At 41.0% G+C, this 17,668-nt stretch overlaps 1 protein-coding gene across 2 annotated transcripts in view; it reads left to right on the forward strand.

Annotated features, from left to right (window-relative positions):
• The first annotated feature begins 1,166 nt into the window (after window positions 1–1,166).
• GPR39 (G protein-coupled receptor 39) overlaps window positions 1,167–17,668 on the forward strand; it is a 64,779-nt gene continuing 48,277 nt past the window's right edge. Inside the window, exons 1-2 of one of the 2 annotated variants that reach the window (XM_085228910.1) lie at window positions 1,167–1,404; window positions 1,614–2,490. In XM_085228910.1, coding sequence (XP_085085036.1) covers window positions 1,623–2,490 — 868 coding nt within the window. In that variant the 5' untranslated portion in view covers window positions 1,167–1,404; window positions 1,614–1,622. Of the gene's footprint in view, window positions 2,491–17,668 lie in introns of both variants that reach the window. The other variant, XM_085228909.1, reaches the window with a different exon arrangement.

Raw genomic sequence — 17,668 nt, forward strand, 5'->3', positions numbered from 1 at the left:
TCATTTCCACAATTCAGTCATGCATATGTAATCTTTGTTCACACTTTTATAAAGTAAAATTAAGTGAAAGAAATTGGGTAATAATAGAAAGCTTGTCTGAGCAGAACAAATGTGAATTATCAAACATAAGGAAAGATGACTGAGACTACAGGGCTTGAAGTTGTGCAAGGTTTGAGGTGATTTTTCTAAAACAGAACTGCATAAATAATGCATAGAAACAGGTGCTGATTATCCTGTTTTGGGCATCTTTTGTTCATTATGTACTTGGGCTGCTGAGGTACAGTGATAACCAGTGAATGTGAGGAGACTGCTTAATAACAGCTTTCTAATGTTTCTCTTTTATCACGAGCTGAAAGTGTCGCATGAGCTTGTCTAGTTAATAAAACTCACTTTGTGAACCCACTGTTCTTAGATTTGGTGTTGGAGCAGACTGCTGTACTGGGCCACTCTCTTGATTATAGCTGCAAAAGTTGTTCTGCTGTTTTGCACTGTAATTTAAAGGTTTCCTAATCCATATACACACCCTCTAATTAAATGTTTCCAGGGGTTACCTTGGGAGCCTTCAGTGCTATGGTTTGAAACTAAAACTAAAGAGCGCATTAAATTCATTCTCCCTGGGGTGAGACACAAGAGAGGAAGTACGTTTTCATCCCCTGCTACTTCTGATTATTAGAAAGTATGAGCATAATTGGGACTACTAACTTCACTCTTTTTGTTATCTGATGTAAGAAGATGGAAATTTAAAGGCAGACAATCAATGTGTCTAAATCTGGAGTTCGATTTATAACTTCTGAGAAGATTCATCAGCAGGAGCTAAAAACCAGAACCTTCTGTTGAAGTAAATTGGTCCATGGCCACAGAAGCTGCATAACAGACACCGCAGCACAGATGCTGAGGTCTTCACTAAAGGATATGTAAAGTAGTGAGGTGCATTGGTGCCACTGCATAGAGAAGTCTGGTGCCCAGTTAATGTTAAACTTTTGAGCAGATATTTTCCCCTCAGTGCTTGTTCATGCACTCAGCCTCACCCCACTAATCTAACAGGTTTAGGAGAAGCACCTTTTTTTTGTCCCTGAGAAGGAGCTCTTATTACAGGAAGTGATTTCAGACTTGGGCTTTTTTTTTTTTTCTTTTTTTTTTTTTTTTCCTTCCCCTAACTCTCCTTTGATATCAGTGACTCGGAACAGGCAAGATTTAAGTTAATGGTTAACAGGGCCACACAGAAACTCTGACTTCCTCCTACTGAGGTCAGGACAGAAGACTGCCTCTGCCCACAGAGGAAGAGACGAGAGCTGAGCAAAGAGCAGTTCACATCACAGAGGGGCTGGGGAGCAGTAGCTTCACGCAATAGAGAAAAGAGGAGGAAAATCCAAAAAGAGCAGGAACTGTTCGCTGTAAAGATTGGTAAGAACCAAGATACTTTCTTTCCCACTTGGATTACTGACTCAACAGTTGTTGCTAACAAAACCCACAGGTGTGGCTAGTTGAGACGATTTCATTGTACCTGACTGCTTGGACTTGTGTATATTTGTGTAGGGAGCAAGGTGAGAAAAGATTGATTTGCTGTGTTATCCAACATCAGAGTGGCTTTTCCTCCCTTTTCCTCCTCCTAGAGGTTGCCGATGGCTAAACAGACATCCTCTTCAGACTGTTCTCATCTCATTGACCACAGCCACATCTCTGAGTTTGAGGTATCTCCTTGGATCAAGATCACTTTGGCCTTGCTCGACATCTGCATCTTTATAGCAGGCATCTTGGGCAACAGCATCACCATCAAGGCTACCAGGATCCTGCAGAAGAAAGGCTACCTGCAGAAGGAGGTCACGGATCACATGGTGAGCCTAGCCTGCTCTGACCTGTTGGTCATCCTACTGGGCATGCCCATGGAGTTCTTCAGTGCCATCTGGAAGCCCTTTGCCACCCCAAATGGCAATGTGGCTTGCAAGCTCTACTATTTCCTCTTCGAAGCCTGCAGTTATGCAACTGTGCTGCATGTGGGCACCCTTAGTTTTGAGAGGTATGTGGCTATCTGCCACCCCTTCAAGTTCAAGGCAGTCTCTGGGCCCCGTAAAGTGAAGATCCTCATTGCTTTTGTCTGGGGGACATCTGTCATTGTGGCTCTGCCCCTCCTCTTTGCCATGGGCACAGAGTATCCACTGGAAATCATTGAGGACTATCAAGGTGCGACTGCCTGTGCCAAGTCAACTGCCAGACACCACCATCCTGAACTAAAGCAAAACATGACAATCTGTACCAGCCTCTCCTCCAAGTGGCCCGTTTTCCAAGCCAGTATCTTCAGTGCTTTTGCAGTGTACATCATAGTGCTGGGGTCTGTTGCCTTCATGTGCCGCAGCATGATGAAAACCCTGATGATCCACAAGAAAGGAACTGTGGCAGTGAAGGGTGAGCCTGGACAACAGGGGCAGTACCTAAGGAAAAGCGAGAGCTCAGAGGGCAAGAGCTCCAGGAGACAGATCATTTTATTCCTGGGTAAGAGACTCCTCACCCCTGCTCTCTTTCCAAAGAAGGGAAGGAAACCCAGGAGCTTCTATCTTAGAAAGTTTTTCCGCATGAGGGATCTATGGCTCGAAGGGGAAAGGAATACTATTGTTTACAGTGATATATTTTAAGAAACCTGATTTCCCAGTGTGTTTTTGACTCTGTTGGTAGAAGAGGTTGGAGGGAACATGGAAAGAAAAATCCATTTACTGTCTAATAGGTACACTGTCTGATTATAATGTATGCCTGTGTGATGCCGAAGCGGTAACAGGGTATTGATGCTTGACCTGTGGGGTAGCAGTAGGCACAGTTGCCAGGATATAAAGCAGCTCTATTTGCATGTCCTCCCATTAAATTACAAATACGTGCATATTTAGTAAGATTCTTGATGAGAGGGAGGACTGCCGTGCAAGTTCTAGAGTTTGTCCCACACTGAAGGCAATTACTTACTAACTCAGGGTGCTCTCAGGAGGGCACTTACTTAGCTGGGGCTCTTGTGGCTGTGTTGCATTTGAACATTAAGAAAGCTGGGCTGGAGAGCTGATTTGGTCTTGCAAATAGCTATTGCCCCCTTTGGTTTGTTTTTTTTCGTGGTTTTATTTGAAGGTCTGTAGCCTTGGAATTATTTGATTCTGATCTCTTTTGCTGCATTTGTCAGACAAAAACTAATCAAGCTGTCATTTCACCAACTTGGAATCTTTCTGGGCTGTGATCCATGCATCCTCCATGTTGATGCTCTTAGAGGCACCCTTAATCATGTCTTGGCTGAATTACGGGTAGTTCTTGTTTTGTTGAGTTGCTCAATAAGATACTGGATATAATAAATGAGCCATCTTGTGTATAAATGCACAGACCCAGAATGTCTGTGCTGCTTTTTGGTGCTCTGCTTGATGTTGAGAGGGGGAGTTAAAACTCGTGGGTCTGTCCGCTTCTAGAGCTTTGTGTAGATTAGCTTTTTTGTTAGTGTTTTGTTTCGTTTTTTGATAGGGCTGGTAATTTGAGGATGTGGGGAAAGGATGGAGCTGTGCTGGCACTGAGTGTGGTGAAGGCTTCATATAGGAGATCATGGAATGGCTTGGGTTGGAAGTGATCTTAAAGATCTCCTACTTCCTTCCCCCCTGTCCTGGGTTGATGGATGCCACCCACTAGATCCAACCTGACCTTGAACACCTGCAGGGATGGGGCATCCATAATTTCTTTGGGCAGCCTATTTCAGAGTCTCATTTCACTCTGAGTAAAAAAAATCCTCCTAATATCTAATTATATCTCCCTTCTTTTAGTTTTAAGCCATTCCCCTTTGTCCTGTCACTGTCTGCCTGGGAGATGTGACGCTTGAGGCTGCACAGAGCTCTTCCTCATGCCTAGGGTTCACTCAGAGAAGCAATCATCTTGTGCTAGGTGTCTGTGAGTCGTGGACAAGAGACCCCACATCAGAATGATTGAAAGGACTCTCGATATCCTTTCCCCTGGAAAACTGACTGCTGGGGTAGAAGCTTAACAGCTGCAGCTAAATACAGTATGTTGCACAGATGAAAAAGAGATAAGGCTTTGCTCTTTAAGTTAAGTGCTACTGTGGGATCTTTAAATGTCTGTGGGTCTGGCTGCTCTTGTAAATTATCGTCCACAGCTACATCAAAACCTAAGATCCCAACTCTGTAGAAGTTCTGGCCAGGTTGAGAGGTGAAAGTAAGTCACTGAGGCTTTTCTCCCCCTCCTTGGCTGTTGTCCTTGCTTGGTGACGGTCCAGAGTGGAATGGAGCAGACCGATCGCTGCTTGCAGAACTGTTAAGAAGCTAAATGAAAGCAACCAGCTTGTCCTCTGTCTCGAGGGAATTTGACACCAATATTTGATGCTTTCTCAGCTTTTTGGAACAAGTAGACACTTCTGTGAAATCCCCAAAACTATGTCAGGCATCTTTCAAATGGCTCTTAATATGAGTCTTGCTAATTAACTTCTGTTGGGAAATAAATTAATAAACTGAAGAGGAAGAAACTGTAGCCTGCATCCCTGAGAACAATGCAAAGCAATTTAATTTGGAGATCTCATAAGAGTGATGCTTTAGGGCAGTTTTAACCCAGAATAAATGAACATATAAATTGTTTACAAATCGCTGAATTTAAATATAGTGATTTAGAAGCCCTCTTTGTTTTTCTTTTAACAGATGGGTCAAATTAAAACAAATATTTGCTCATTTACAACATATTTCACTTTTAATGTGAAATGTGAATGACAGCATATAGCAAGATGTCCTTGAACATCTAACAGCAATAAAAACAGTTTAGCATTTTCTAGTTGTTAAAAGTGGTAAGTTCAACAAAACAGAGATTAAACTCATAAATCTCCTTACGATGAGAAAAAGCCAAGCAGAAAAAGACAGGAGATGGAACTGGTACTTTTTTATTGTCATGTTATTGTGTGGCACTTTAGAAAATTCATGAAAATGAATTGGAAATGTTGAAAGCAAAAGACTGCTTGCCCTGGGTAATACTGAGGCTTGCAGTACCAGCTGCAGATGGGCTGATGCAGCTGTGGTGAATGAGGGTGACAAGGGGCCAAACAAGGGGAGCAGCAAGGTGATGGGCAGGCTGTGCTCACCTGGGGAAGGGCTTGTGAAGCTCAAGTCCTTGGTTAGGCTGGTTGAGGATTTGAAGTGTTTTTCAGCTATGCTCTTGGTAGAGAGGAGGAATTGCACAAGAACTTTGCTTGTTGTAGAGGAAGTACTTCCAGAAGCAGTTCAGCTCAAATTTTGGTAGATTCCCTCCACTGGAGGAATGCAAAACTGTACTGCTGGTTTGGAGAAAATCACTTTTGCTTTTATAAATTAGGCTGTGCAGTGCTATTGTTTCCAGCTTCTTTCTCATTACTGCTCTTGGCAGTAATATATTGTAAATACAACAGCACGTGTAAGTCTCTGCATAATATTCCTGCTCCTGAAATTATGCATTTCATGCTTTTGGCTAGACAGGGCACGCTTCCTGCAGGCTGTCTCTGTGATTTTTTTACTCATCTTCTGAATTAGATGGCAAAACCCCTTTGCCTGCAGTGGGTCAGCCCATCCCTGTGAAGGGAGCAAATCTGACCGGTAGGCACTGGGTGAGTTAAGGCAGCCTGTAAAAGACAGAACCAGCTACAGAAATAATTAGCAGTGTTGGTTCTTAGCTGAAACAATGCAAGTTAAAACTCTTCAAGAGTCACTATCAGGTGGCTGCTTGCTGGGAAGGGGGATGGGATAGGAGAAGCCTCTGGCCCCCTCCAAAGCCCCCAGCGGGCTTTGCTTTGGCACCAGCTGCTGTGTGCCAGCACTTTCTGCTGGCACTGGTGTCACCTAATTCCTTTCTAACCTGCTCACTAGTACAAAGCCTTCATACAACAGCAGCTTGTCATCAGGCTAGATCTGACTGACCTGGACTCGTACTCTGTGATGAAGCAAGTTTTGACTCAAATGAAAAATGTATTGCTTCTGAAGCTTCTGTGGTATCTCTCTTGCCAGCTTTAGTTTTGTGCTTCTGCTGAAGGCCTAAGTTATATTGTATGAGGCAGCTTCAGGCCTACCATAGTAAATAAACTGAAATAGAAAAGTCCTTTAGTGTTGCTATAGCCACTGCTTTTCTTTGTGTATGCTTCCAGTTTGCTTTTTGGAACAGTGCTCTTCTCTGCTAGCACAGAGAGGGGTCCTGCTACATGAGCTACTAGGTGCTGTGGGTACTTTGCCATTTGCCAGCCAGCAGCTGTGCAGCTGAGCAGTGCTTTTCCTTCTCCTGGCCATGCAGAGAGACATCTGTCCATCTTGAGCTTCTTCTTTCAGAAGAGAGAAGTACTGAAATAATCCAACTGTTTGGTTGCAGTAGATGCAGTCAGCAGAAGCTCAGCTAGAGCTATTTAACTGGAGATCACAGCTGAACCTGCCCAGAAATTAAAACTAGATAAAACTCAGAGTCAGAAATTTAAAAGATCTCTTAGAACATAAGCTGGAGCACAATTTTCCCCTATATTCTAGTTCTGGCAGATTAATGTTTTGCTCAGAAAAAAGGTAGTGTGTGTAGAAATAGCCTTTCTGAAGATCACTATGGAAATGTATTTCACAAGGCACTTGGCAATTGGATTTTCAGGAGGACAAATTACTTCAAATACTCTGCAAAAAATACATGGTTGCCACAGTATAACGTGACAGTGGTGGGACTTCTGGTACAGGAAAATTAGATGCTTCTTCATAGGCTGGAAACTGGCTGCTTTTTTTGTTCTGTTTTGTTTTGTTTTCCTTACTGAGAAAGGTAGAGCTTGGGGATAGAATAAAATTGAAAGAATAACCTAATTGATTAGATTCCAGAAGAGCACAGCTCCAGCCCATGTTCTTTAAGCTCAGCTTCATTGACTCCTCTCGGTTCATTTCTTTAGTCATTCCACTCAGCTGCCTTTCTTCAGAGGCTTTGTTGGAGGGGAGCCTGAAGATAAATACGTTGTAGGCTGTATGTAATTTTCATCTTTGTGTTTTATGTGGTGTCTTCATCCATATACTCCCCTGAGCAGGGTTTCAAAATACATAAGACAAGCAGGAGGCTGCGTGCTCTGAAATGGAGCAGGGATGGAGCAGACAACATGAGGCAAGAGGACCAAAGGACTGGGCTCTGGCCATTCAGCTGAATGAAACACCCAACCTCTTTTGCAAGCAAGATTTCTGCTTTAAGCATTGCTTTCTGGAAAGGAGATCAAAGCAAGGGATTTTCTTAGTGGTGTCCAGGAACATTTGCGTTTCTTTTCTGCAAAAGTATTAACCTGATGTCAACAGCAAAACTCATGGATGCTAACGCATACTGGTAGCATAAAACCAAGCTCAGCAGTTCAGCAGATGGCAATGGAAAGGCTGCATCGAGGGATAACAGCTTCTTGGGCCAATTCGATACAACCTACTCTGACAAGCTGTGAGATTTCTGTTGATTTAAAGAAAAATACAACAAAACATAAACACAGCCACACAAAAACACACGACAAATTTCCAGTCAAGATATTTGGATATTTTCAATTTTCCCACACTAATTTAAAAATGAACATAAGCGGAAACAAGCTTAATTTTCCTCCCAGTGTAGAGAAAGCAATTAATGTACTGCTGCTTTTGAGTGGACTCATGTACCAGAAGACTGTGCTTTTGACTTAAATAGACAATCTTCTTCTCCACTTACACTGAAGGATGGCAAAATGCAACAGAAAGAAAAGGGATATAAAAATGGGGACTAATTGAGGCCAGAACCCCCAGGGTATCTAAGACTTTTTGTAGTTTTAATGGAAAAATCAATATGTGATTACAGTTTGCTTCAGAGTACTTAAAAATTGCTTCAATGTGAAGTCTGCAGCTTTAAGAACAACCTAACCTGAAAACACTGCACTCAGAGAATCAAGTTCATCACTAGCATAATCCACATAATTCTCCATATGTGATATCCTCACAGTCTCTGCATGCAACTGCTGTCTTTGCTTCTGTGAATGAGAAGCCTGTGAGGACAATAGATGCTTTAGTGGTGCTTAGTGAAAATCACAGCCATACTTCTGTCTTTCAGCTGATGACTGCAAGGTAAACGGGTATTTCACCTGGTCTGACAGTGAGCTGTAGATGTTGGAGTCCTGCTTCAGCCCAGCTCGTCCTGCTGCAGCACACACAGCATGAGCATCTTTATGCTTTGCCATCTGTGTTGTCCAGGGGCTAAGTGAACAGCTGAGTTTTCTTAAGTACTTCTGTGCTGCACTTGCCTTTGCCCAAAGTCTTTAAAGGTATTAACCTCATTAAAGACAGCTACTTGGCCCTAAACTTATTCATTATTTTCTCCTTACCTCTATTCTGTCTCCTTCATAAACTCTAGATAATACATTTGTGTGTCTTCTCCTCATACTTCGGTTGTTGAGTCTCCTGGCACCCCCTGGTATACGCAGGAGAAGGAAAGTGGATGTGGGGATTTCTGCATTTGGGGAGCTGAGTTCTGGTTGTCTTTGCTTCTAAAAAATCAACTCCGGGTTACAGCAACGCCTCTCTAGGACGTTTGCTCACTAAACCTTGGGAACTGCCTTGTCCTCCAAAGAATGAGTAAAAAACCAGGAAGTTTTGTTTCTGTCGAAGTGGAGAAATACAGATGTTGCTCCAGATCTGAAAGATTGTCCTTAGCTAAAAATCAGCACCTGTGCATTGGGAAACCACATCCTACTGATTTTTGTCTACTGCCTTATTCTTTGGTCAATTCTCTCCAGCATTAATTTTCTACTTTCTGTCTCGATATCTCTTCTGGGCCAGACACCGACTCAAGCACAAATTGCTCTCACAACTTCCCAGTTTAGTAAACAGGGCTCATTTGTGGCAAGTTCACAGATGATTTATTGAAGTCTTCACCTGTGAAAATTAAATGCATTATCTATTCCTCTATTGTTTCGTATTCCAATTATATCAAATTTCACTAAACAAAATCTTTTATTTTCCTAGCTGATGTTAAGACCATTATCTTTAAACAATGATTGCTAGCGTCTGAATTTTAATGGAAGAGAGCTTTAATATCTGAGTACTTATTAGCAGTATGAAGCTTTCGATTTTATCCTTAATAAATTCTTGATTTCCTAAAGGCAAAATTTGTGCTAGAAGCTGAGACGAGATGAACTGCCAACCAACAAGTTAAAGATTATTCTTGTCTCTTTCGCTGTTACGTGTGAGTTGCTAAGCCTGTAATTTTAATGGATAGGTAGCAGATTTTTAAATAATAATAATAATAATAAAAGAACACACACACAAAAACTGTTAAGAAGGAATTACCAGGGAAAATAAACAGTTAAGATCTCAGCTGATGGTTGGCACGACATGCAGCATCTTCTTAGCCTTTCCTCAGGGCATTGTAAGCATGTTTGTAGTGCTGGGTGTCAGCCTTACACGTAAGTGAGGAAGCTGTTAGCTTCTGATCCCTGTTGCGGATGCATGAGTAATATCCAGGTCAAACCATTACGGATTAAATGAGTTTGCTTAATCATATAGATACTAACTTACAGTGAAAAGGTGAAACTGAAGAACAGCTCTAGTATTGTTATGAGCTAATTTTCCCTTACTTCTCCTTAAGTTGTTTCCAAGCAGTTTGTTACATTTAATTCTCTTAAAAGCACTCACCCTGTTTATTTCTGTGATTTTTTTTTATTTTTTTATTTTTTTGAAGAGGAAGATATTTAAATTGAAATTATAGCTTATGGGGTTAGAGTTGAGTGTCTCTCTGAAATCAGCTGTATGCTTAGGAAAACATGCAGAGCAAGAGAGTTCTGTTGGCACTCAGAAAACACTTGACTTGACTTGACCATCTGCAGACAGATGCACATACATAATTATTACCAGGAAACTCAACTATACTCGTGTAAAGAACCCCAGGCACAAAGGTGTAGTAGAGAAGACAGTATTGCTTACCTATCTGTACTAGTCCTCACTCAGCATAAATGACTTTCTGTTCTTGTGTTTTATTTTTCATAGCTAGCTGGGTGCTGCTGAGGGTGATTTTGATTTGGAGGAACATCAGAGGACTGTCCTGGTTGCTCCTTCCTAGAAAAATCTGTGGAGTTCATAGTTTTCCCATGAAGTGTAATATTTGAATTGTGGAACTTACTGTTGTGGAAAAAAAATGTGAAAGAATTGGGCTCCAAAGGGGATGGAATATAACCTTAAGGATAGCGTTGTCAAGATAAGGATGCAGTTTCTACTTTGGAAAGTCCTCATGTTGCTGAGTGCCAAAAACTTGATGTGAATAGCACAGGAAAATCCCTCTATGATTTCTCCTTCTCCCACAGTTGTCTATGTGGAATTATCACAAAGAGATGAGTGCTAGGTCTATCCCACTACATCTGCTCTGAAAGTTTCTGTATATGCCAAAACAGGCTAGTAATTGGGGTTTGCCTTCAGACAGACAGAAGAAATGCACTTTGTAAGATGGTGGAACAAAAATATGTCAATTAAAATGCTCTCCCTGACAGGTCGTTTTTCCTACACCACCTCCCACAGTCATAAACTTAAAAAAATATATTTTTACATTCCTGGGTGTATTTTTTTTTTTTTTCCATCTAGAAGGAGACACAAAATGCATTGCTTTTGACAGGCTTCAGTATTTGCTGAATCTTTTCTTCCCATGCCTCACATTCTGTCTTTGCAGTAAAGAAAACTGTTGTGCTCCCTGATTTTGAAAAGAAAATTGAACTTAAATTTATCCCTTAAAGGCATTAAGAATGAAGATGTTCAAGAATGGAATCTCAAGGGAATGCTTGAGGTTAGCTAGAGAATAAAAGCTCTTGGAGCTTTAATGACTTGTGCAACAACGAGGATTTAAACTTTCATGGTAACAAAAGCTTGTGTTCCCTCAGCAGTAATGTATGGGGAGACCCAAACAGTCTTTGCTGTATGTACAACTTTACCACGTCACGTTTTTAGCCAACAGATAAGAACAACTGTGGTATGGTGAAGGACAAAGGCAAAAGAAAGTGTGCTGTTCAAATGGAATTGTTTGCTTTTGCCCTTCAGATAGTGAAATATTGCTAAAAGCCTTTTGACATTCTGTCACAAGCTTATTTGGCAAATCATAAAGATCTGTTGGAAGGAACACAGGTCTACTGTGACTGGACTGGGTTGTGCCAGAGATGTTCAAAAGATGATATTTGAATAATCTTTTTGTCTTGAAAGTCTAAATACCTGAATTCTAATGGTAGCAATGATGGCATCGACTCCTAGATTTGTAAAAGCATCTATTGGTATTTGCAGATATACACATAACTTTGGAAACCCGATTGTTGATTTTAGGGCACTAACTTTGCTACTAAAGTATAAAGGCTTAACGTATATCCTTTTTTAAACTTGATCTTTTGAAAGAATGTGATACATAACAACCACATTTATTTAAGAGAAGAGGGCTACTAGGCTGATAGGAGAATGGGGAGACAAACCTTTAATGAAAACTAAAATGTTTAATATAGCAAAACATGTCTGAACATGTCTGGCTTTGAGTCATATGTAAGCACACTGGGGCAGGGAATACCGAGAAAGAGGAAAATCTGGTTTGTACCCTGACTTGAAAATCTTGCAGAACTGATCCAGTAATAGCCATATGTGGAGTGACTGGGTGCAATCAATCCAGTCTCATTGTAGGATGAATTTAGCTTAAAGCCTTGCTGTGCATCTTTAGAAATAGCCCAGGGCTCCCCAACCGATTAAAGTTAGACCTTATGTCAGTGAGTTTGCAGTTGCTGTTTTTTCAGTTCTGTAGCCTGGGACCTTCCCTCCAACATGCATGAATGTTCCCCTTCAGCTTAGAGACTAGCTGAAAGTCATAGTATTCCTGATTAACTTCGAATTTATAGAGCTTGAAATCTATGCTGAGTATGGATTTGCTAATTTGTTCTATGAAAAAGAATAACCAGCAATAGAACAGCTAAAAGAGATGTTTTTCTGAAATAGCTATCTGTTCATCTGGTGGGTACAAGAGACTGTCACCCTTCAGTTGGAATCATTTCTGAGCAAAGCCAGGTTAGTCCTCATCTCAGTGTCCCTCTGGAGATGTTTGACTGTGTATTTCATTTCTGTTCCCTGTGTCCTGTACTTGGAGGCAGCCATGGGAGGTGGTGGTTAGAAGTTGATATCTAGAGACAGGAACTTTCCACTGTTGTGATTCCCTTTGCTTTTCCAATTCCTTGCTCATAGGCATGTCTGCTGAATTCTAAGAAGCCTTCTGATAGCAACTTGAAATTCAGATGTCCCTTTTCTATTTGTCTTCTGGTCCAAGAATTAAATGAATTCTTTTCTATTAAAAGAGCATATTGACAATTTAGGAAACGTACTGCAGTACAAATGCTCTGATATTACAAAATATTACCATGTTCTCTGCATCAATCTAAATGATGGCGTTGGCACAAGAACTAATAGGTCTATAGGGCCGTGAATGAGTACAGATAGAAATGAGAAAATTTCCAATCACGAGAAGGGCATGTTCAGGGACAACCTTCCAAGTGCAGATAGGGATCAAACTAATTTGGTTTCTGAGGTAGAGATGATTTCTGTAATTGAGATGAACATGCCAGGAGTGGAGGGATGTCCCTGATCCTGAAGCCCCAGCCTCACTGGCTGGAAAGGAGGAGGTTCTATTTATCACTTTTTGCTGTGTATCTCTTCTAGGAGAGTGCTGGATTTGCAAAGAGGGTCCAGCAAACTTACCCAAGGAGAACATTTGTCTTGGCAAATACCTGCTGGTAAAAGAGGACTTTCAGAAATCTTGTCTGGGACCACAGAACTTGCTGCACACGTGGGTCCCTGTCTGTAAATGAAGGATTGATTTCTGGCATTTTAGAGTCTCTGAGTTAAGGGCAAGCTATCACCTGTGTTGTTCTTCCCCTTGCTGCCACAGGCTCACTATGCCAGTCTGCCTTGATACTCTTTTCCACAGTAGACATGGCCATTAGTCGCTGCGTGTCTGATGACTAGCATTCACAAACGTGCCTCTGAGTGCCTTTCTGCAAGAGAGAATTGCTTTAACCTTATCAAATGGAAGTGCAATTTAAAATGACTTAATGTTTATTTACTGACAGGCAAGAATGTCCTCTAAATTGACTGTCAAGGCATGAACACAGTGCGGTAGGACCAAATCATAACCTCTTGTTGGCTTTCAATCACTGTTAAGCTTGGGGAGTGGGGATATTATTTTATCCTCACTGGATGTATGGATAGCAGTATCATTTTGAAGTTTTATACAATGAAGTTATATTTGATATTTGCATAATTCAAATAGATGAAATCCTCAAACAGGCACAGAAGACTTGATTTCATTAACTTGGGATGCAGCCATTCCCATCTCTCATGCAAATGGCAAATACCTTTCGTGTAAGTATACTTTAAAGATTCATTTCTTTCTCTAATCAAGTGGTGAAGTCCTGCCCATGGGAACCAGATTTGATTTATTTTCCCTTCAGACTGAATAGCATGGACCTTATTTGGGTTAACTTCTGCCATGAAATGTCAGGCTAACCCTTCTGCGTGCCAAGAATCAGCCAAATGAGTTCCTGTTCTACGACACACTCAAAATGTACACGGTGCAGTTGTCCTGCAAATGTAGCTGTCAGCTCTGCTAAGCTCAGAGAAGCTCTGCCTATTGTCAGCAAGGATCTATTTTTACTGAAAGCCTGACCCTGAAAGCTGCTTTTAAAATTTCTCCTGGGCCTCGAATGCTGTAATTGATTACATTTATTTTGGTTTTAGCCCTTAACAATCAGGGTGAGAAATTGCTCCCAAATCAGTTAAGATGTTAGGAGGAAAGCAGCTTCTCTGTGACACGTGGACAGAGTCAAGGAGCCACAACAGGCTCTTGCAAGTTCTGCAGAGCATGGCGTTTACGATTACGATTCCTACCTCAGACATTAGCTGCCTTTCATGAACAGGTTTAAGAGCTCAGCGCTCTTGGTTCCTTGATCAGCCTGACTCGGCGGTTTTGTTTCGTTAAACTCTGCACTGCCCCTTAAAGCCTCTGAGTTCCTGTGCTGCTGAGCACACAGGGGCTGATAGGCAGGGAAATTATCCGCTCTGACCAGAGAAGCAGTAGATCAGGAGGTGCCCTGTTTCTGGGGCTTTGTGTGACACCAAAAAGTCGGGCTTCCTGACAATAGGGAATGTTGAAATGTTCTACACTTATACAGAAATTCATTTGTAAAGGTGCTTGATAACATGTCTTTGTCTTTGTCTTCCCCTTACCTTCCAGTATTGGATCCATCAGGTTTCAGGCCGCTTCCTCACGCTTGGGAGGTACAACACACCAGAGAACTATTGATTGGCAGCATGCCACATTTTGGAAGCCCAAAATAATAGAGCCTTAAACAATGTTTTAGTCTTAGGTTTTGTCCTCGTGTATCTTGAACTTTTGAAGGTTTTTCTGTTGTTTTTTGTATCAAAAACCTTGTTGACAAGTCCCTGGACTCTGATTTTCAAGTCATTCCAGGTCAGGAATAATCACCACTTTACATCACTGCTTTCAAGTCCTTTATCTTTTGAAGCAATGTGGAGAAAGTCAGCATTCCCAAGGTTCAAATCTTCTTTATTTAATATTCCTATTATTTTAATATATCAATAGTTCAGATATTTTTTGCTCAATACATTTTTGAGGAGAAAATTTGAAGACACGAAAGAATGTCTACAGAGAAACATCATGCTTTTGATCCAAAGATTGATGTTCTGTAGGTGAAATAAAGAAAAAAATCTCATGATAACCCTTTTACATTCCTAAAATAGAAAACCTGTGTAGTTAATGAATATAAATGAATGTACATTCACTTCCTTTTTTTTTTTTTTTTGAGGTTACTAAACCTGATTAACGTTAGGTACCACAATTTATTTAAAGCAGTTGAGTAATTATTCTGCTTCCTACCCCACAAACACACAACTTATTTATTACTGAGTTTTTTTTATTAAGTGTATCCTTGAAATCACATTGGGGCTATATATTTGTCATCATCACTGTTTTAAAATAAGTATTTTACAATAAGTAATTTTGGTATACAAGCAAAGAAGAAAAATTGGGCAGTGCATTGAAATTCAATGAACTGTGATGAATCGTCTTGAAGGAAAAGACCCGAAATGCTTAGGAATGAAATAATATATTGACAAGTTGGGGTTACACAAGTAGAATTCAATATTCAGCATAATTAAATTAGATATTGATAGCTTTAGCAAAACAAAACAGTTGTTCATACGAAATCCATAACAGGTGAATCTGCTGTCTTTTATCCTGTGCTATGTGGATCAAGAGTTATTTTCTAGCAGATCACCATAAAGTCACTTCTATGTGTCAGCCCTTCTTTTTTATGTTTGCCCAATGACAGTTCATTCTCTGCTTGCTGCCCAAAGCTGCTGTAGGTTCTCTGGTGTTGCTAGCTGTGCCAGGCAGGGTAGGTAACTCTGTCTCGATGTGTCTTTGCTAGAACTGCACCTTCCCACTCTCCATCCATCCATCCTTGTCACTGAGAAAGGGAAGAAGGGAGCAGGTGCCAGATGGGCTGGAGGTGGCCAGTAGCTGTACAGTTGTGGAGGCTTTGTTCCTTTGTGCAGGCTTGTTCTTTGTTGCTCCTTCTGTTAATTTGTGTAAGTTGGCATTGAGTAAAAATCCCTTTAACCTGGTTAAAAGTTGTTCTAGTTCCCCGTGCTTGGTAATCACCTGTAAGGACACATACATCTATGCAAGGAGGAAAAGAAACACTATGATTCTTAAACACAGTATTATCTTAAATATAATAATAGCACTTTGTATTAACTACCGCTTTGCTACGAAAACTCGGAGGTTGATTAATTCCAACTAGGATGGAGTTGTTTTCTTCAGAGTGTCTGGTACGATGCTGTGTTTTTGGTTCTAGCAGAATAACAGTGTTGATAACATGCTGATGTTTACTCTTGCTGCTGAGCAGAGTTGTACAGGGCCAAGGCCATTCTCAGCAAAGAACCCAGGGAGCTGGGAGGGGACAGAATTAGGACAGCTGACTTTAACTGGCCAAAGGGATGTTCTACACCGTATGACATCATGTGGAAGGAATTCTGAAGGGGGTGGGAGTTCATCTCTCTGCTGCTGCTCGGGGAGCTAGCTGCACATTGGTCATGGGGTGGTGAGCAGTTAACTTGTTATACACACAGTCACAAATGTATATATATATATATAGTCATGACTGTTTTCTTTTTACCTCTTAGGAAGAAGTTTTATCTCAATCCATGAGTTCTATTGTTTTTTATTTCTGATTCTCTCTTGTATCCCATTGGGAAGGGGGGGAGTGAGCGAACGACTGTGTGGTGCTTTGCCACCTGCCAGCTTAACCACAGCAGAAGTTTGAAGACTAAATCGTAGGCACTTCTAGCCAAAATAAGCTGTCAGTGTGAGCGCCGTGACAGAGCTGAGAGTTTTGGTGTTAGGTCTGCATCCCACAGGAACACGTGCATAGCTCTCATTAATACTTGCAATTTCTGTGTCTGCGCCCATAGAGGGACATGCATCACATGTAAACAAGCTGGGGAAAAGTAAAAAAGAATCTATAGTGGAAATTTCCCCACCAAAACACTTGAGCCTCATCTAAGAAGTATTATGGAACAGAAAGAAACTCTGCAACTGGTGAACATCATCGCAAAGTTGAATTTCATCCTCAGACCAGTTGTAAAAAGACAATTTAAAATAAATCTTACACGTTCTGCAGATGTGCAGTCAATTAATGAATAAAATGTAATTCTGAAACTAACCTATTTATAGCTATAAAAAGGTTAAAAAAAAAAAACAACACCAACAACCCCAAAGCAACTGGATGCTGCTTACTTGTAATCACAGCTATCCTGACCTAGAGGCAGTACTGATTGTACACATACAGGCACTTCAGTTACATCTTTTGATTTCTGTCTTATATGATGGTATTTTGGAGCCCAATCTGATAGCAGGGGCCTGTTGTGCTGTGCAGTGCGCAGGCAAGAAGAAAGCAAGCATCTGCATCTGTGAAAAAATATGCAATCTGTAAATAGTTAAAACCAAAAAGAATGGTGAAAAGAATACTCTGAACGTACAGTTGAACTTCTCTCTAGCTTTTAATGATGCAGTTATTGTATATTTAGTGCATGTCTTAAATAGGTTGAAACTAAAAGATGAAAAGATGTTTAGTTACTGAAGAAAAATGGCCCTGACTTCTGAGAAGTCCAGACAACATGCATCAACTGCAAAGTGTGTTCAGTTTCTGGTTTGTTTTGTATTTTCTGAAGGTGCATATGTGAGAAACTGCTTTAAAAGCAATTCTTTTTCTTTGGAGAGTTTGCTGTTATCAAAAGCCCCAGTGTGTTTTTCAAGGTACTCATCATGAGCAAGCATGATGAAAATGCACTACAATCAGCTGCCCTGGGGAGAGGGATTTGAGCAGCAGGAAACGCCTTGTAGACTTTAATGGTCAGGTGATGCTGCTGCGTGAAGATGAGGTGGTTTATTGCATCAGCAAGAAGCTGCTCAGAGGAAAAGTAACTTCTGTGGCCTTGCAGATTAGGCTAGACGTTAGCTTTCTGTCTCTGAAGCAAATGCTTGAATTTGCAATGAGGCTCTGGGGTGCAGCTTGTTTGTATTTCTCTTATGGTAGTGTTTGCAAACCTCATCTCTCCGTGATCTGCATTTGAACCCTCTT

This window comes from Meleagris gallopavo, chromosome 7 (genome assembly GCF_905368555.1).
Source record: "Meleagris gallopavo chromosome 7, MGAL_WU_HG_1.1, whole genome shotgun sequence".
Taxonomy (NCBI): Eukaryota; Metazoa; Chordata; class Aves; order Galliformes; family Phasianidae; genus Meleagris; species Meleagris gallopavo.